Source organism: Protomyctophum bolini (genome assembly GCF_963924005.1).
Source record: "Protomyctophum bolini genome assembly, chromosome: 2".
Taxonomy (NCBI): Eukaryota; Metazoa; Chordata; class Actinopteri; order Myctophiformes; family Myctophidae; genus Protomyctophum; species Protomyctophum bolini.
Window position 1 is genome coordinate 25,667,814 of NC_137863.1, and position 21,098 is coordinate 25,688,911.

The 21,098-nt window shown below is 43.5% G+C and overlaps 2 protein-coding genes across 2 annotated transcripts; one reads left to right on the top strand and one right to left on the bottom strand.

The window, feature by feature from the left end:
* Positions 1-1,210: 1,210 nt before the first annotated feature.
* On the top strand, positions 1,211-1,600 carry LOC308324567 (mitochondrial import inner membrane translocase subunit Tim22-like; the record flags this gene model as incomplete). Its single annotated transcript, XM_080776665.1, has 1 exon — positions 1,211-1,600. One exon carries the CDS (start codon positions 1,211-1,213, stop codon positions 1,598-1,600), a length of 390 nt encoding a protein of 129 aa, XP_080632791.1.
* A 9,737-nt stretch (positions 1,601-11,337) lies between these two features.
* Positions 11,338-13,404, bottom strand: LOC308333395 (long-chain-fatty-acid--CoA ligase ACSBG2-like; the record flags this gene model as incomplete). Its single annotated transcript, XM_080789781.1, has 1 exon — positions 11,338-13,404. One exon carries the CDS (start codon positions 13,402-13,404, stop codon positions 11,338-11,340), a length of 2,067 nt encoding a protein of 688 aa, XP_080645907.1.
* Positions 13,405-21,098: the final 7,694 nt, after the last annotated feature.

Here is a 21,098-nt window from a genome sequence, read left to right on the forward strand (position 1 = left end):
AACCCTAACCGCTAAATCTTTGTTAAACTTAACCTCTAAATGCCTAAATCTTAGTTATAAATTTAAGCCTATACATTTCTCCAATTCTACAATGCTTGTGGGGACATTTGGCCCTCACAAGTATAGTAATGCAAGTAAACGCACATGCACGCAGAATGGGGTAACAACAAGCTGAACTTTCACCTTTGTTTCCATTACAAAGGAAAACATAGTGAAGTCCTGCTACGTCCTCAGACCCTGCTTTGTTTTCACTTTACACCACCGTTTCTCAAAGTGAGCGAAGGACCGCGATGGTCCATTTGGTTACGCATTGCATTGTTAAAAGAATGTGCATAGAATGTACCTTTTGGTACACGAGTTCATTACCTCTATACAATGTGTTTGCAGCCGAAGAGATGAAAATGTACACATATGTGTCATGATATAAATGTCCATGTTTGCTGTGTGTACACATTTGCCCTGTGGGATGGTTGATCCTGCACAGTGCACACCTGTCTGTCTGCCTGCCTGCCTGCCAGCCTGCCTGCCCGCCCGCCCGCCTGCCCCTGCCTGCCCCTGCCTGCCTGCCTGCCTGCCTGCCTGCCCGACCGCCCGCCCGCCCGCCTGCCCTTGCCTGCCCCTGCCTGCCTGCCTGCCTGCCTGCCCGCCCGCCCGCCCGCCTGCCTGCCCCTGCCTGCCCCTGCCTGCCTGCCAGTCAGTCTCCACAGACATTCAGGGAGAGTCATGATAGTACATGACTCTCCCTGAATGTTTGTGACTCCGGACTCCGGATAGAAGAACACCTGTCAAAGTCACATTATGGATGTACATGTCTGTGTGTCTGAACCATCATTATGCCCATATATGGGCATGCTGACATTGCGGTACTGTCATCGCTCTTTGCCACATGTCTGTGTGTATGAACCTTTATGCCCATATATGGACATGCTGACATCACAGTACTGCCATCAATCACTCTTTGTCTATTATCCTCAGGGACACTTCAACACATTGAACTGGACCAGGACACGAACCGGCCTCTCTATCCACTCAGCTACGTCCACCCATGGATGATGGAAATCATCCCGTTGATAGCCAACATGTTCAGTATAGCACACTCTTAGAACACCTTATTGGTGACAAGAGGCCAATAAAGGACCTAAATCCCAGGGTTTTAAGCGGGCTGCCGGTGCCCCACAAAAGTGAGGAGCTGAAGACGATGGAAAGAGTAATGGAGAGCTGTACCTTCAAGACGGTCCTAGCATGCGTCGCAGGGTCCGTCCTCGGAGGAGCCTTTGGACTTTTCACAGCCGGCATCGACACCAACGCTGGCTTTGACCCCAAAGACCCGCTGAAAACGCAGACGGCACGAAAGGTCCTCAAGGACATGGGCCAGAGAGGGGTGTCGTACGCTAAGAACTTTGCCATCGTGGGCGCCATGTTCTCCTGCACAGAATGCATCATTGAATCGCACAGAGGGAAGTCGGACTGGAAGAACGCGGTCTACAGCGGTTGTGTCACTGGGGGACTCATTGGATTCCGTGCTGGTCCCAAGGCAGGCATCCTGGGATGTGGAAGCTTTGCAGCTTTCTCTGCTGCTATCGAGTATTACCTTCGATGAGCCATCGACATAGACATTGACACGATATGAGAGGGAGAGGGAGAGAGAGAGAGAGAATAGGGCCTACTAATAATTGTCAGCTCGAGTAGGCCTATAAGCCAATCAGACAATTATTATCTTCACTATATCATTTTCACTATGTATTATTCCCCCGTGGCCGTGACGTCATGTTGGTCAACACATATCATTGACACGAGTAGTGAGCTACTCAAGCCCATGGGGTTTCTTCAGGAACAGTATTATATTTATTAGGGGTCAAGCCCAAAGGGCGTTGACCCCTTATCCATTTTAACAGTTTTGCCAGTTCTGTGCTAATGTTCTTCACGACATTCAGCATTATGGTAGAGGGCCGTGAGAATCCCTGAGGAACTGAAGCTCACACTCATTCGTCAAAAGAGCTCTGACCTTTAGACCTCCCGATGACTAAATTGTTATGATAATTGCTCTATCCACTTTTCGGTCTTTTTTGGCCACGTCAAAGAAATCGCATTTCCGTATACATGCGAATGGAGTCTGACTCTGGTTACTGGACCACAGTATTGCAGACAGCCCTATGATGTATATGTATGATGATAAGAGCGCCCCTCATTTCACTTGAGTGTGATTTGTTTTCTTTGGGCTTGGGCTTGACCCTGTCTTATAGCTGCTTGCAGCTATATTTATTATTAATATTATTATGAAACAAAGGCACAGCTCTATAACTTAATAAGATAATAATATAGCAGACCTACGGCTTCATATACTTGCCTATGAGTGGGTTATTTTATATGGCTTAGTTTGTTTTACTTACTTTACTTATACTTATTTTACTTTGACTGTATTTTACTTTGACTGTACAAAGGTTATGTATAACCAAATGTTACACAAGTTACCATGAAGTACTCCTAGTATCAGTTAAACTACGGAACTGCAATCACAGGGTGGGAGACCTGGAATATTATAAGGGTTCAGTTGAGTGAACAAGAGTGGTCAGTTGCTGAATGTGAATACAACTTTATTGAGAGAACGTACAAAGTAGGCCTATTAAAACATTTCAATCAAGACCTATTTCCACTTGTCACCATGATAGGTTGGCGGTTGAATAGGTTTACAATAGATGGACAACTGGACTGATTAGCTGCACTGAGATTTACTCCACTTTATAAGTCCGTACAGGTTAAACACTGCAAATAAAAAAAAACACTCTGAGCCAGGTATAATTGGCATTACCCACTGTAAAGATCACTGCAAGAATCAAATATTAAAAGGCTTAAGCCATAATCACCACGTAGTAAAAAGGGACAATAATCAAATGTAAATCTGCAGTCTTATAACGATTAACCAAGTCTGTCTCTGGCGGTATAGCCTATAAACCAGGAGGTTTAAGACAGCAAGGATGAGGACACATTTAGAGCCACTTGGGCTAAAGTATAACAAGAATAAAACTAGTAGCATAAAAACTAAACAAAAAGGCATCTGTAATGGAACAAACAAACATTGAGTTAGCCTCCCAATTAACCATAGGCCTATAGCTAAAGTGCTAAAAAAAACATATAAAGTAAACTTTAACAACATGAAAGTTTAGTAGAGTTGTTAGTGTTGTCAGAGAGTGAAAACGGTTTTATTACTTTTTCTGAAATTCGTTTGAGAAAGCTTTTGATTTGTAGAAAATAAATCGTTTGAAATCACAATTAAAAATACTGAAGCCCACCACACACCGTCTGCGACCGTGTGCGGCGCGTTGCTGCGCGGCGCCGCGCGGCGCCGCCTGGAAAATAGAACTGTGTTCTATCGGCGCGCCGGGCGGCGCGGCGCGGCGCGGCTCCGCGCGGCGGACGGAGCCGGTGTGCGTTAGGTTCATTGAAAATAATGGAGGCGGCTGTGCGCGCCGCGCGGCGCCGCGCGGGGGATAGGGTGGCCAGACGTCCGGTTTCACGCCGGACAGTCCGGTTTTAGACCCACCTGTCCTCCTCCCACCTCAACCTCTGGCCGGACACATAATTGTCCGGTTTTTTGTGATATACAGTGCTTGTGCCATAACTGTCATTTACGTCGTCTGCCTGGGTATTAAAATCTCTGCAGCGCTGCTCAGCTCCGAAGCGAGTGGAGACGTTCGGAGTGTTGCCATGTCCGCTTAATTATAAGCGACTTTGGGCTTGTTTTATATAATAGGCTACTAAGCCTAGTCAGGCTTCTTTTGAGCTTGTTTTCATAGACATGGTTGCTTGGTTCTCTTCCAAAACCTGGCAACACTGCCAGTGGGATGGTCGGTTTGTTACTTTGTTGAGCTCTCACAATCAATTTAGTATAGTTAATGCAGAGATAAATAAACCAAATATGCCGAAATGAAAAACTACATTTAATGAGCAATATGGAGCTCGAAATCATAAAGAAAGGGAGGCTAAAGCACTGTGAACATACATATAGGCTACTGGCTTCATTCTATTTCTATGTCCTACACCGATGACCATAAGACTGTATAAAAAACCCCACAAGAAAGAGATTAAACATAAAACATACCGGTATCTAAACATGAAATAAAATTAATTGATTATAAAATGAATGGCCTTTGTGGTACCCTATAGCCTAATTTAAAAAGGTTAATTTAATTAGCAAATATATGTTCTCTGTGGACATAATGCTGGAGAGGATGGTGGTGAAAATCAGGTGCAATAGTAGTAGTAATAATATTAATATCTGGAATCTGGGGGGGGGGGGGGGGGGTCGGGGGAGCGAGCCCCGCAAAAAGTGTCCTCCTTTCTGAGGTCTTGCAGGTGGCCACCCTAGCGGGGGACGCAGCCGGTGCCCGACCGAAGACTGCAGCCGTTAAGCAGTTCGCACATGTTTCCGCGGACTTTATGCATCTTTGAAACACTTTCAAGGGACACACTGTCCAGACTACAGAAAGGTGAAGGTCCCGAAATGGAACCGCTCGTTTTTATTAACGCATGTTGCTTCTTGCTGCATTAAAGCAAATTCGAAACAGGTGGTACGCTATAGCCTACGCAGTCTACGCAGAACTGCGCCTCCAAACTTTTGTATTTGGATGAATGGGCTGTCAATGTATGTTTTAGTAGCTAATTATTATTATACCCCTTTTTCTCCCCAATTTAGTCGCCGGGCTTAGAGGACCAGAGCTAGGATGAAAATGACTGAAGACGCCACTGGAGGGCTCGCCTGTGTAAGGAGTAGGACTACAGTTTCAAAGTTTGACCCTGCGGTGATGCAGAAGACGGCTCAAGGTAGGAAGTAGGAACCTTGTTTTCTTTTCTTTGTTGCTGCTGCTTGTGTTGTATGCTGTGTACGAACTAAAGTGATTCAAACTGTTGCTCTTTTGCTGTCATTTTGGGACCCAGAGACTGGGTGAACAGAACAGAACAGGGGCAATGAAACATAATGTGCAGTGACTGTCTGGCTTAGCCGCAATTTGCAACTCTAGATTTTTTTACAATTGGCTGAATCTAGAGTTGCAATAACCTCCATCGACTTCCTATGCATGGTTTTGGTTTTGCATTGGTTTGTGACCTCCTGGTCTTAAATTACGTTAAACTCACCAACATTGCAGCTGTAGTCCAAGCTTGAATTATCCTCTTTCGATCTGGTGTCGCTTGTTTATCATAAAAGTCCCCGTAAAAAAAGTTATGAGCTACTTTCTGTCCAAAATATTCCACAACTATTATTCCGAGCCGCCATCTTGGATTTTTTCAACGTGCCATAAAACAAGACGTGAGGGGGAGCGCTTGTTTAATAGAATCTTACCTGCGCAGGTAAGACACCCAAAGAAGAGGCCGACACCCTAGGGAGGGAGGGACACTATTAAACAAGCGCTCCCCCTCACGTCTTGTTTTATGGCACGTTGAAAAAATCCAAGATGGCGGCTCGGAATAATAGTTGTGGAATATTTTGGACAGAAAGTAGCTCATAACTTTTTTTACAGGGACTTTTATGATAAACAAGCGACACCAGATCGAAAGAGGATAATTCAAGCTTGGACTACAGCTGCAATGTTGGTGAGTTTAACGTAATTTAAGACCAGGAGGTCACAAACCAATGCAAAACCAAAACCATGCATAGGAAGTCGATGGAGGTTATTGCAACTCTAGATTCAGCCAATTGTAAAAAAATCTAGAGTTGCAAATTGCGGCTATGTCTGGCTATGGAATTGAAGACTGATGTGAATCTTGAGTGTGCATGTTGTGTTGTTTCTGCTGTTGGAGGTAGTGAGTTGTGGTTCTAGTCATTTCACTTAGCCTGCATGCTGCCTGTGTGAGTTTGCTATTTCCTTTAAAGTTCAATCTATATTTTTTGGCTCTGACATGAGCAGCCTTCAATTCCAAATGTTGGCGTGGGGCATTCATATATGAAAAAAGTTAAAACACATAAGTTAGAATATGGATAATTGAGATAAGAGGTTGCTGCCTGACACCAACGATATGATTGGCTTGGTGGGAACACCTCTGGCTATGTAAGGCTTTTACTGGCTGTGACTTGTTGTACCCTACCTATCTGAGCCTTTATCTGCAAACGGCACATTTGAGAGGTCATTTCGGTGGAGGTTCAACACATCTAATAGTTTTAAATTGTGTAAATGAACATACAGCAGTATAGAAGTCACTCCTGTGAAACCACAGGTAGCTTATCCTGTAGAGAGTGTTTCAGTGGCGTGAGAAGTTGAACACAGTGGCCCTCTATGTGTGGTGCACTCGCAACTTAAAACCATGGACATGATGATAGAAGTTCCATGATTCTCTGGCTGCTCGGGTGGCTAAAGTGCTAAAGTACCTGCCTACCACCACCCACCTCCACTGAAAACACAACATTTAAACAAAATAATATACACTCATCTCTATATTTTTTTATTTTATTTTATTTTTTACAGTTTAGAAATAGTCTGTACCAGATGAGATGCTGTGAATGTGTAGCTACAGTACAGACAGATGTTTTCTGTACCTTTTAAACCACATATAAGAAACTTAAACAATGGTGTTGACCTACAGACTTCAATGTGATAAGTGAGTAAAACATAATTTTAGTCTAGTTAGTGTGGTTGCCTATATGGGCAAGCAGACTATTGTTATATTACACACCATCGCTTAAATATTTAAACGTTGAAATCAACGTCAAATCGTGCAATAACTCTCTATACCTCCCTCTGATTGGCCAGAACTCTTCCCAAGGCATTTGTGCGCTTTGCTCTCATCTGATTGGACAGCATACGGTGACATACACAAATGAAATCTTCTAATTGAACAATATTCCTATAGATTGGCAACCACACCCGCAATGCAGGATTGCATCTCTAGTTTTTGTTGACGAAATTGTCAATAGTCTTAGTTTTAGTCATCATAGCTTAGTTTTTGTTTAGTTTTTATTTAGTTTTTGTCAGTGAAAAAAGGTAGTTGAACATTTTTCGTCATAGTTTTAGTCAACGAAATCAACACTGAATCATACATCATATTCCATTGTGTCTCTAACATAAAATGTCTTTCATTATTCCTGTCATGAGTGGGTGCTACATTGATAATTCCAGCTTGTTGAATACAGGTCCAGATCATTCAAGTATAGTAGAATCATAGCCATTATTACTGTAATTAGCCTTTAATTCTATGAAAGAAATTGCTCTCTGTCTCGGATGTGATTAAAAAAAAGAAAGGGGGGGGGGAAAGCCTTTATTATAACTGAAATAAAAGATAATTATAACTGACAGATAGATACTTTTAATGCAGGAAATTAACAGAACAGTCATGAACGGCTATTTAAAAAGTGGTTCTCAACGAGTACAGGAGGTGTGCTGGGAGAGAGCTGACTTCTTTGAGGCACATCTCTTTTGTGTAGTGGACGTCTTCAAACCATTCCATGTCTCGGCTGTCTTTCAGAGATGACAAGTTCTTTGCGGAGTAACATTTGACTCCTAGGAATGCAGTATTAAATCGGATATCATCACAACAGCACAGAGTAGCATCTCACTTATCTTCTCTTGTAGGCCTACTCCCATTTTATTGATCCATGTCACACTTGGGGTAACAAGTACAAATGTAGTGTACATTTCTACCACAGTCTCTTTCCACAACATTTAGTTCTGAGAGGCCGTCTCTCTCATTGACACATATGGACACAAACATTTGTGGGACATACAGAATACTGTATACATACACGGATGAACACCCTCTAAACTGTGTAGACAGCTCTCGCCTTAAGCATCACACTGTAAACACAATGAAAGGTTAGAGGGATTGTGTTGTTACAGCAGAGTAGTTTCTCTTGCAGGGGACTTCTATGAAGCAGGAAGTCAGAGAAGTCAGAAATGCTGGAGGCGTTTAGCTGTCACTTCACAAACCTTCATTAGCAACACAAACTAGTCACCAGAGAAGCTAGTCCACATAGACATACTGTCTGTCAGGGATTACTGCCATTTCCTCATTAAATATCGCTTCTGGCTTAGTTTGCAACATTCAATACTAAACCTCTAATGGTTTGAGCAAGCCATGCATTAGGACTGCAACTTTAATAAACAACATCAAACATTATCAACGATTTGATTAATCACCTAAGCCCTTTTTTATATGGCAGAATATTGTGAAAATAGCAGAGATTGCCACATTTTACTATAATAAAAAATGTCTTTAAGATCTTTGCCTATAATGACCTCCCTGAAATTGGGTTTGATTAGTCATTGATTATTTTATTAAATCATTTTTTTTAATCAATTCGTTCAATTAAGTCTTTCTTGCACCCTTAGTAGTATAGTAGTAGTAAGCTTTGCGGCCCATTTCTGTATTGCAGGCGGCTTGATGTACAAGTACACCAGGCCTGGACAAGATATGACCCTATAGTATGTCGCAGGGACTTACCCCCAAATCCAAACCTTTAATTTTAATGTCATATTATTAAAATCTTAGTGTTTTGCCATTCATTATTATTTGAGTTGCAATATCCAATATCCTCACGGTCCACCAGAGGGCCCCGGCACCACTAAATGAAGTATAACCGGCCCATTTCAGATTGTGATTCATGATAAACACCATCAAACAGATGTCTGGTCAGAGTAAAAACAAACAAACCTGGCTTGCTGCCCGGCAGCTGCTAAATGTGCAATTAATTTATCATCTGTGTGATGATAGCAGCATTTAGGCATTTCTAATGCAGACTATTTATTATTATTTTCCAAAAGTCAAATTATGGCTTCTGTCCATCCAAGTGATAATTCTATGTTAACCGATGTGAATCACAAAATGCTCAGTGGCGGATCAGTGGTAGACTGTCCAGTGTCCAGTTACAGACAGACAGACACTTCTAAATGGCTCTAATTGAACAATATTCCTATATATAGAGATTGGAAACCACACTCGCATTTATCTACCGGTAGTTTGAATTCATGTTGCAATACTGTTTTATATTCTTATACTGTACAATTATTATTATTTTACTAACTTGGAGCTGCACTTTAACTATTATTAATGGATTTTGTTTAAATTACACAGGTCTCCTGAGGATGTGTGTCTAAAGCCTGTCCTGGACAGGAGTCTCGATCCGGACATAAATACAAACTAGAACTGCACTCTGTCGAGTGCCTACTTGCTTGTTGCACACAAGGCCATAAAAAGTGCGCAAGCAGAGCATGCAAGTACTGTAGACCGCTACAAACTTTCAAATCTCAGTCTCTCTGTGAAAGAACGTTTGCAATATTGAATTATTAGGTTTAGCTATTTGCTACGTACCTTGCTTTTGGAGGAAAAAAAATCAGTATTTTGAAGTATGGTAATGATTACTTATGCCTGTTATGGCAGTGGTGTCAGATTACATACATGTATACATATAGGGCATTACCTTTAGTCCACCCAACACTGAAACATGAATCATCGTTACGTCACCATCGATAACCAATTATACCCTGGCATTGGTACATATATTCATCACGTCATGGGACATACGCTTCGTAGCATGACGGAAAACATACCTGCACGGTCTGCTTCCATATGTACCGTGCCAGCATATGTCGTCATATCATATGCTGGGACATACGCATCGTAGCACCTGACTGATAACATTACTCGCACACTCTGCTTGCGCAAGTAATGATACACTGGTATCGTATTGTTACTCGGTATTGACCGATATGCAAGTTATGCATATCAGAATCGGTATGTAAAATACACACATGCAGCTAACAACTTTTACTCAAAAAGAATAGCAAAAAATGAAGATCCTCACGTGTCTTGATTCAACACGTTGAGAGGCTATAGCCGTTTGTTGCAGAAAAATGACTTTTGGGGGGGATAAATCCACTCCAAATTACTTAAACATCGAGTATGCATAGTGTGCATAGTTTCCATATCCGCTCAGTCTAGACCCAAACGGATCAGCAGACTGCAAAGAACCTCGAACCGCAACTAACTCAGTCAAGCCCACCATACCACCAAGGCTCGTGAGAATAGTAACAAGTTACTTTTTGAAAGTATAGTAACATATTAGTAATACCATTACTCAAAATGCAAAGTAAAAATCACACCCGTGTGAAGTGAAGGGCGCTCTTATTATCGTACATCATCATGCATCATCTCATACTGGCCAATCAGAATGCTGTTGCCTGTGATTGGTTAGCTGATTTGCTCGTTTACATGTGACGTAAATCTTTCCTTCATTGTCAATGGCGTTTAATGTTTTGATGTTTCATTTATGTCATTTATGTCATATTTAGCGGAATTTAGGCCTAATTTCTCTGTTCATTGTCAATGGCAAATCTTGAGACGTGTGGGGACAAAAGCTATGGGAGGGCTCAAAAATCACACTTGTGTGAAGTGAGCTGCGCTCTTATCATCATACATCACCATGTATGAGCACATTCCGTGCTCATACAGACGCACAAAGCTGTGCATAGGATTGGCTAGCGCCACTCAATTAGATACAGTATATTTATAGTTACTGGAAAAAGGTAATAATATTACTTTAAGTCAGTGCCAAAGCCAAGCCAAACTGCGAGCGCCTTCTAGGGGTTGCGCAACATGAAAAGTCTAATGGTGGTGCTCTGGTTTTATTTTAAATATATTAACATATTATGCCAATATATGGCAAGTAATGCAGAATATAGTTTATGCTGCATATATTATGTCATATTCAGGTTCATATATGTGCATATATGTGGATAAAAAGGAAATATGTCTCTATATAGCTTATGCAATTTATATTTCCATGTGGGGGGGTGCATCAGCTATAGGTCGGGAGGTAACAGGGGGTGCACGGCCAAAAAGGTTCAGGAACATTTTTTAGTAATTAGTTACTTTCCAACACTGCTTTTGTGTGACACAGCATGACAAAGTAGGGTATACATTTTTGGTATGCGGTCAGGTTTTGGCCTGGCTCAGAGAAGAGGACGCCCCTGCTATGTCCACCATGTGACACTTTAGTGTGACGAAGTAGGACATTGATTTACAAAAATCCCACCCGTGTGAAGTGAGAGGTGCTCTTGTCATTGTACAAATTCATGTCATATTTGGCGGACATTTGACCTAATTTCTCCTTTCATTGTCGATGGCAAATATTGAGACGTGTGGGGACAACATTTACATCATATTTGGCAGACCTTTGACCCAATTTCTCCTTTCATTGTCAATGGAAAATATTGAGAGAGACGTGTGGGGACAAAAGCCGTAGGAGGGGCTAGCGCCCCTCAAAAATATGAAAATTGTAAGATATGGAGATCTCCATAGGTCTCCATGGTCACTGTCTACCTCTGACAGCAACATTCTACAAATCGCTACCTATTTGTATAAGTTCTCGATCTGCTCGTTGTACATCCTGGTGACCACGGGTCTCTTCAGCTTCATGGTAGGACCCAGCTCCCCTCCGGCGATGGAGAAGTCCCTGTCCAGGACGATCCACTTCTGAACGCGCTGGGCATTGGAGGCGGCGTTCTCGTTGACCCGGTTAACCCCATCCTGGATGGCGGCATGAGTGGCGCCATCTCGGCTGAAGGCGATCTCGGAAACGCGCGTGGCTTTGCTGCCCAGCGTCCTGCACAGCTCCATGGCCTCGGGCGTCATCTGGTCCTCGGGGGCACCCGTCTCCTCGTTCACCTGGCACTTGACGGTGAGCAGCATGGACAGGAAGTTCCTCCTGTCTCCGATCAGCATGGCGTGGCTGATGAACGGCACAGCCTTCTTAATGGCGTCCTCGATGGGGACGGGAGGGATGTTCAGTCCGCCCGCCGTGATGATCACCTCTTTGATGCGTCCGGTGATGAAGAGGAACCCGTCCTCGTCCTGCTTTCCCAGGTCCCCGGAGTGCAGCCAGCCGTCTGCGTCCATAGCTTCCTCTGTCTTGTCGGCCATGTTGAGGTAGCCCATGAAGACGTGTCGACCCCATATGCAGATCTCACCGATGCCCTCCTCGTTAGGGTTGTGAATCTTCGTCCTGCACCCTGGGAGCTCCTTCCCACAGCTGGTGAGTCTGAAGGTGTCGGGCCGACAGAGGGAGTGAGGTCCCGTGAGCTCGCTCATGCCGAAAATCTCGTACACGGGGATGTCCAGGCTGAGGAAGTACTCCTGGGTCTCTTTGCTGATGGGGGCGCCACACGTGAAGCACATGTCACAGCGGTCCAGGCCCAACGCCTGCCGCACCTTCTTGAACACCAACATCTTGGCGATGTAGTAGCTGAGTGGCATGCGACCCACAGCTGCGCTTTGGTTCATTTTGCTGAGGTTGGTGCGTAGCCCCACATCCTTGGCCCAGGCCGCCATCATCCTGACAATGCTGTACGACTGGGCCCCGACGGCCATCATCTTCTCCTGCATCTTCTCCCAGACACGGGGAACACCCAAGAAGAACGTGGGACGCACCTCCTTCAGGGTGTTGACCAGGGAGCCCTTGAGGGCGTCTGGTTGTGCAAAGTACGTGGCCCCTCCGATCCTCATAGGGCACCAGATGTCATTCATCTGAGCGGCGATGTGGCTGAGGGGCAGGTAACTGATCACAGACACCCAGGCCTCGGAGGACCAGTGACGACTGGTGGCGAGGGCTGTCCATGTCAGATTGTCGTGGCTGAGCATGACTCCTTTGGGCTGCCCCACGGTCCCTGAGGTGTAGATGAGCGAGCAGCACTGGTTGGGTTTCTGGTTGGTGATGATGTCGTTAAGGGGAGCATCTGGCTCGTGCCGTCCCAGCTCCATAAATTCGGTCCACGTGTAAAGATTTGGCCTATTCTCTCTTAGCGCGTCTTTGTACTGGATAATTGCTTTTAGGTATGGCAGCTGGTCTTGGACCTGGAGGATCTTCTGAAGCTGTGTGTCATCCTCCAACACGATCACATTGGCCTTGCAGTTATCTGCTATGTACCGGCAGGCCTCGGGAGAATTGGTGGTGTAGATGCCCACGGCAAATCCTCCTGCCAAAATGGCAGCAATATCGGAGATTAACCACTCCGGTGAATTGAAGCCCAGGATGCACACACCGTGGTGCTGCTCTAGACCAAGCTTGAGAAAGCTCTTGGCTGCCGTGCGACAGGCCAGGTAGTAGTCTGTGTAGTTGATAAACATCTGCTGCTCGCCCTCCTTCCAGCTCAGGGCGGTACGGTCGCCAAAGCACTCCACGGCTGAGGTGAACATCTGGTGGATCGTCATTGGGGGCTCGCCGGCCGTGCCAGACTCCTCCATTCTCAACCTCACCTCCTCATTGCCTCTAGACGTCCACAGAGGAGGCTCCCCTGCTGATGGTACTAATGGGAAATCTGTGTGCTGGTCACTGACAGCCTGTGTGGGTGAGGACTGTTCCGCAGAGAATTTCTTGTTGGTACCATCCTTTGGTACCTCCACCACCATGGCTACAGACATGGCTCTCACACAGTATATAAAATGAGGGTGTTCTGCTGTTGCAAAACCGGCACTTGAACAGGACAATGTGAATCAAGTTGACAAAGTTTACTTTATACATCTCCTATCTGATGTCACACAACACCAGGGCTGGCCCGGCTGGGTACTGAAATCTATAGGTTCAATACCTTCCAGAATCGTCATTACGTCACCATCGAAAACCAATTACACCCTGGTATTGGGTCCTTTAATCCACATCTTTATTACGTCATCATTGAGAGCTAGTTATACCCTGACGTCATATGCTGCTACGATACATACGCATCAAATGGGGCATACGCAAAGTAACCACATTATACTGCTAATCAACTTACAAATTACATATACATATACATAGAGGCATTGCCTTTAACGACATATACTTCCCCATCGAAAGCCGTCACTCATCCGTATTAATTACAACATTACGTAATTGATTGTTGTTAATTATGTAACGAAAGAATGAATTTGAATTGCTTAAATAGAATTACCTTCATGTTCTTCAACAGATCTCAAAATAGTGTCGGACAGGTAAATACTTTTCAAGTAAGTCATAGAGCTGTATTCTAGAGCACAGCGCGCTCTGCTTGCGGCCTACTTGTGTGCAACAAGCAAGTAGGCACTCGACAGAGTGCAGTTCTAGTTTATTCTATTTTTATGCACCTTTTATAGTACAAACATCATTTTAGGCACCATCACCATATCAAACAAACACCAAATTAGCACCGCATTGGATAAAACCCAAATGATACCCAACCCTACACAAACCAACCCTACACAAACACAAACCAACCCTACACAAACACAAACCAACGGTGACAAACACAAACCATTGCTTAGCAATACCAATTTGTGCAGGCACGTCTGACATCACACATTGCGTGTTGGGACCATGGGTCTTGGGACTAATGCATGTGTTAATGTAATGCAATTTGCATATAAATAGATTTGCTGTTTGGGAACACTGCTACAGTTGTTACTTGTTGCTTTATGTTAAAATAGCCAACTTTACTTCAGAGGATTAAAGATTTATTATGATCTGAAATATTCTCTCAGCCCCATCTGTGACCTCAGATATATCGTATCAAAAAAGGGAAAGGTATTCCTCTGTATTCTACGAATGTTTGTAGTTCCGACAGTCTGAAAAAAGTAATCGATACAGGACACAATACAGGACATTTACTATTTTTATATTGTGGTATCGCTACTTTTACTCAAGTAAAAGAAAAAAACCTATGTACTTCTTCCACCATTTGACAGTAGACACATCATGTCAAAATACATCTGGAAAGAAACTTTTTCTGGACCCAAAACTATATTTTCAGCTGTATTTATGTATGCATTGTTTCGGTGTGACCTTACATGCACATTTTACAGTAGTGGGTGGTGGTGGGGGGTTATCATCGATATCACCTATTGATCGGTCCACATTATCATTTGTTAGGTCGCTGTCTGCCATCGACGGGGCGTGGCCTGGACTAACGCGAGCGCTCTCTTATTGACGTTCTATGCCTCCTAATTTAATCCAAACACTCTGGGGTATTATTGATAGGACCAGCGTTTATAATTTGATACGAAACGTCGATCCGCAAGTTGTGCGATCTTATATAGCAGGCAAGAGGTTATCGATGGCTGTGATATGAGGTCATAGGAGATGAGGGAGAGAGAGGTGTATGTGTACGTTCATGCATGCATGTGCATGCACGCACGTCGCACATGCACGTGCGTTTTAACAAGGCAAGGTCAGCACTGTAACCCCAGGGAGGAAATGTCTATGAACTAAGTGATTAAAAATGCATGCAGTATTACATCAATCAATTCATGATGCTTTTGTCTCCATTTTAAAGGAGCTGCATGCAAGTTTTGGAAACTAACATTGTGTTTAGTTTTGGTGTTTGTGTGTGAACACGCACAGGTGCGCGCGCGCGCGTGTGTGTGTGTGTGTGTGTGTGCACGCGTCTGTATACGCTTAACCACTGGAGGCTAAAATCAATGCAAATGACTGTTAACGTTGACTGGAATTGGCCATCTGAAGTAAACATTGTGTGTGTGTGTGCGAGTGTGAGTGTGAGTGAGCAAGTTAATTGCAACTGTGATGCGACATTTTGTACTGCTTTAATAAAGGTGCTTTTAAAGGTCAAAAGGTCGCCTTCTGTTCTCTCTCTCTCCCAAAAGAACCCAGGCATTTTCCATTACTGGCCTGTTCATTGACATTTTCAAATCCATTCTTAAAACGCACCTTTTTTCCCTGGCTTTCAATGTGAACTGATTTTAACCTATTTTGGCTCTCCTGTACAGTACTCCATGTTTCACGCCGGTTTCTATATATGCTATGTTTTTATTCTTGATGTATTCTGTTTTAACTTTTGTTGTGAAGCACTTTGGTCAACTCTGGTTGTGTTATAACGTGCTATATAATTAAAGGTTGATTTGATTTAATTAGTTCTCTCCCTCTCTCTCTCTCTCTCTCTCTCTCTCTCTCTCTCCTTATTCCCCCCTTTTTCTTCCCCCCCTCCTTCTCTTTCACCATCTCCTACAGTACCTATACGCTTCCACTCCCCCCTCACCCTCTCTCTCTCGCCCCATGCTGAAGCCTAGAACATATTATAGAAGAACCAAGCCAGCAATTTCCAGTCTCCGCGCAAATTGGCCCCTATGTGGCCATACAGTAAAATCAATGGTGAACGGGAAATTATCTGCATTATAAGTATAGCACCTTTCTAGTGTTTCCAACCATTCTAAGTGCTTTACAATGTATTTCACGTTCACCCATTCACACACAACACGTGCCTGCACGCAGCATCCGGCACATATAGGGAAACAAAGACACTTCTGTCAGGACAACTCATGAATAGATAAAGGACAACTTATGAAGGATAAGATATTTATATTGCATCTAATAAGAGCAATATATGTAATATGGTTTGGCAATTATTTGGATCTGCTTTTATACTTTCCCAAGTCCCCTACATAAACAGCAGATACAACACGACAGGTGGTGGCTGGGGTGGTGGAGGGTGAGCAGGTATATGTTTAGGTTTATTTATTTAGCACATAAAAAATAGACAATACAATACATATCAAAGAACAAAAATACAATGCAAGGATCCTTTCCTGTATGGAAGAGGTCATTGATTAAGCAGATTAAAAGTTCATTAAGAACAATACAAATGACTACAAGCTGGCAAAGGGGAGCAGCTGTGCAATAAAGAAATAAAAACACAGAGACTGCACAAAAAGGGGAAATAATCAATACAACAAAAAAAACATAATATATAAAATACAACTAAATCAACCTAAATCATGTAATCTAGAGGAAGAAATAAGATATTTCTTTAGATGTTTCTTGAATATTGGCAAGGATAATGAGGAAGCATCTAGGGAATTGTTTTTTTTGTTTACTATTATTAGCCGAACAAGGTCACAATGTGTTGCAGTTATGATCTTTTTCCCTAAAATCTTTGTAACCCCTTTTGCTTCACCCAGTGCCAATTGTCTAGTGTAATCCTGAACGCTACATTCCCTCTGATAACCTGGGGAGAGCAACTTCATGAGGAGTCCAAGCTGCTTCTTTTCACCTGACAGTGGGGAGTTTCCCCGGTTGGGCGTAGCACGTGGAACGAACACGTTATTCCAACCAGTTCCTTTCCCCTCCTTCAGGTGCCCTGGCTGGCGGAGGTAGTTTAGAGACTAGGATTACTGCAAGTTTTTTGTGAGGGTACTTACCCTAGGCCGGGACTCGGAGAGAACATGCAAACTCCTCACAGAAAGGTCCATTTGTGATTTGCAAACACCCCCCCCCCCCCCTCAAATATGGATGCTACAGTTATAGAGGTTAATTAAAAAAGAGAAAAAATCCTAAAGATTTGGTACCCCAACTTTGAGGACCCCCTGTTGAAGACCCCTGAACTGAGGCATTATAGCTGTAGAGGTTATATTTCATCTTCATGACAGAGGTGTAATTTGTTATAACTAAGTGTTGTGTTCTCTATCTCCTGGAAGACATTTCACAGTCAATTACAGACAGAAATCAATGCACCAAACCTTCCATTAGTGTAGCAGCTGTATCTCTCCTGCTCCTCACTGGAGAAATGTTTGTACTCTGTGCGGGCAGCGACCGGGAGCCAACAATGATGGTGATTCCCAACCTTTACCATTTCATGGAACCCCAGTTTCATATGCATTAGGAGAGTTATAGACTTACGGGTCTGTAACTCAGTCTGGTCCGGAGACCAGTTGTTGAAAGTGTTGTAGAAGATCAGCTGATGTGGTTAAAAATAATTTCTTTGTGATGACAGAATGAGACTTGAGAGTTCAGTTCAGTTCTATCTCCATTCCCCTGCCTTCACCTGTCAGCAGAACCCAAGTGAAAGTTTCACATTGGTTTTTAAGGGCTTGACTTTTAAATTAAACTAAAAAGTATTTGACTCTGAATGATAAAGACACAGCAATGAAACCACAAGGCAGCTGGAAAACATTTCAAAGGAGACAGATGATTTGAACACCTTTTGCCTTGTAGTCTCCCTGTGCTGAGACGTTAACTTGTCTGCTTGCTGCATTCGTTCAGGTACTGATGTCAAGGTCATACATGAAACTCAACATTGCAGCTTGGTGTATCAAAGGCTTGTGATGTGCTTTAAATGTGTTTGATTTCTTGTATCTATGTCACGCAATGTTGTAAAGTAACTTAGTACATTTACTGTACTTAAGTACCGTATAAGGAGCTGGGCTGACACCGATACATTTACTGTACGTAAATGTACTTAAAGGGATTGTGACATTAAAAAAAAGGTTTTGGAATTGTTCTTATTTTTTGTAGGTTTTCTAATCTCAATTGCACCCAAAAAACATGAACTTTTAACATTCAGTAGATTTTCTGTGATCTGGGGTTTTCTGGCTCAAACAGGTGCTCTGATTTGCCGGCAGTTTGTGATGTAAGAGCCTGCAAATCCCATATATGTCAATGGGATTTGCCAGCAGATGTCACTGTTTTCACTGTGTTGCCTGTTTTCATTGTAGCTCAAAAGGCTTCCAAACCCCAAAGAAAACTTCAGACCACAGAAAATCCACTGAATGTTCAAAGTTCAGGTTTTTTGGGTGTAATTGAGGTCATAAAACCTAAAAGAAAAAAGAAAAAGAAAAATAAATGAAAATGAATATCATAAAACCTTTAAGTACAGTAAATGTACCAGTGTCAGCCCAGCTCCTTATCCAGATGTCAGTCATGTCTAACTCATGTCTGAGTTATGTTAAGAGTTATGAGTTCTGAGTACTTAAGCCTCTCCAATTGATCCAAAATGCTGCAGCTCGCCTGGTTTTTTCCAGCCAAAATCACCAATGTCGCTCCCCCTTTCCGCTCCCTGCATTGGCTACCGGTGGCTCCTGGTCGCTGCCCGCACAGAGTACAAAACTCTGATGCTGGCATTCAAAGTAACCAAAGGTATGGCACCGCCAGTCGCGGCCTTATATATGTTTCAATCCTTTCAATTGAAACCGGCCTCGAGCCTCCAGCCCCCCCCCCCCCCCCACTCCCCACTTCCCAGTGTGTGCACTCACTGCACTAGCAGCGCTGACAGTTGCGATTGCATCATTGTAGCCTATAGCCTATATGCTGCCTTCCAGTTAGTTATACCTTAAAGTAAAAGATTGTTTAATCAAGCAAGCAGCTTTTGTGTATTTTCTTTTCAAAAAAATAATAAGGCGCCCCTGGGCACCTCTATATCTTTAGTATGATCGCATGCTACAAACCCTCTCGAGCGCTCAGATCAGCCGATGCAGGGAAGCTGGAAGTACCTTTGCTAAAAACGCCGGGATGCTTCACACATCCCAAACTCTTCTCCCTTCTGGCTCCAAAACTATGGAATGCACTTCCCATTACAATCAGAACTGCAGATTCACTCCCAATCTCCCGCCGCAGTCTGAAAACGCACCTCTTCAGACTCCATCTTAGCCCATAGCACTTGCCGTAGTACTTGCCCTGGCCTCGACCTCCTACATGCACATGGCTCAACTTATGTATAACTTAAATAGCACTTTATGTAGACATATAGCACTGTACTGTGTATACAGTTTCCTTAGATAGATATTCAACTGTTATGATCTTAAGCTTACGTAGGATTCATGATGGTTCCCTAGGTTATAGCTACAGTATATGTATCCCAAATCCAATAAAACATATTGGAGGAAACAAGATAATTTATTTGTGCATGGACGTGGACAGATTACTGCTGACCCTGCTGGCTTACCGGCAAGCTTGATCTGTGGTGAGGAATTGGCAAACAAGAAGAAAACAAGAAGGCTATATTGGAAGACATTTCCACTGCATCTGGCTGCAGTGGATGAGAGAAAGCAGGTGATTTGTGAACCTCTGTGGAATGCAGAGCAGAATCAAACTGTACTTTAATTGGATTAAATCTCCAATCTCCACTGCTGGCTGCTGCCTCTGCATGTATTGTAGCATAGTTTCTCAAACGTTTTCATGTCTAAATTGATATGTATTTGGTCGCGGACCCCCATCTGAAATGTTTTCGTGACAGCGACCCCCAGAAGAGATTTGTGTGTGTGTGTGTGTGTGTGTGTGTGTGTGAGATATAGATATATATATATATATATATATATATATATATATATATATATATACATACACACACACACAACACACAAACATTTCCAATACTATCAAGATTTCTTAAAAATGTTCAAAAATAGCAGATGTACAAGCTCGTACAAAATCACACCCGTGCAGTGAAGTGAGTGATGAAACTCCGTGTGGGGGTCCCCGGGGGGTCCCCGGATGTTCCAGACCCACAGTAACGTGGCCAGGGTGCCGGCCCGGTTCCGGTGAGCTGCTCCCTGTCCGAAGCGTCCCCAGGGTGTTCCTCTACTGTACTGTACTGTAACACCCCAAATCATTATAGTGTGTGTGTGTGTGTGTGTGTGTGTGTGTGTGTGTGTGTGAGGCTGAGCAACAGTGACACTTGCTTGTGAAAACCAAACAAACGCCATTTCGTGCTCAGACAGACAGACAGACCCAGCCAGGGACACACATAGCTGTCTGCAGCCATCAGCTGAGTGAATTTCTTTGCTCTATTTTAAGATTTTCTTCTAATTATTGTAAGTGGAGAGCAGAGGTTGTCAGTAGAGAGGTGTGATTTATCAGAAATGAAGGGTCTTTCTCCTGGAAGACGTTTCACACTCAATTACTGACAGAAATCAATGCACCAAACCTTTCATTACTGTAGTGACTGCTGTGTGCGTTTGCGTGCGTATGCATGCGTGCGCATGCGTGTGTGTGTGTGTGTGTGTGTGTGTGTGTGTGTGTGTGTGTGTGTGTGTGTGTGTGTGTGTGCGCACGTGCGCACACCTCCATAGCTGTTCTCAGTACACCAATACTTTAGTTTTCTTTTACCTGTGAGGTCATACTGCACCACTAGCAAAGGCAAGATCGTGCTTTTAGATCTGTTCACATGCCTGATATAATGCTGCTAAATGGTGTCTCACCTGCACTTGAGACTAGTGCACAAAGTTACTAAAGTAGCCTGGTTCCAGCGAGCCGCCTCACGTCCGAAACGGTTGAGAAATGACAGAGTTACCGTGTGGGGGTCCCCAGCTGGGCCCTCTCTAGTCTACTGTACTGTACTGTACTGGTCCAGTACTGTACTGGACCACAGAAAATC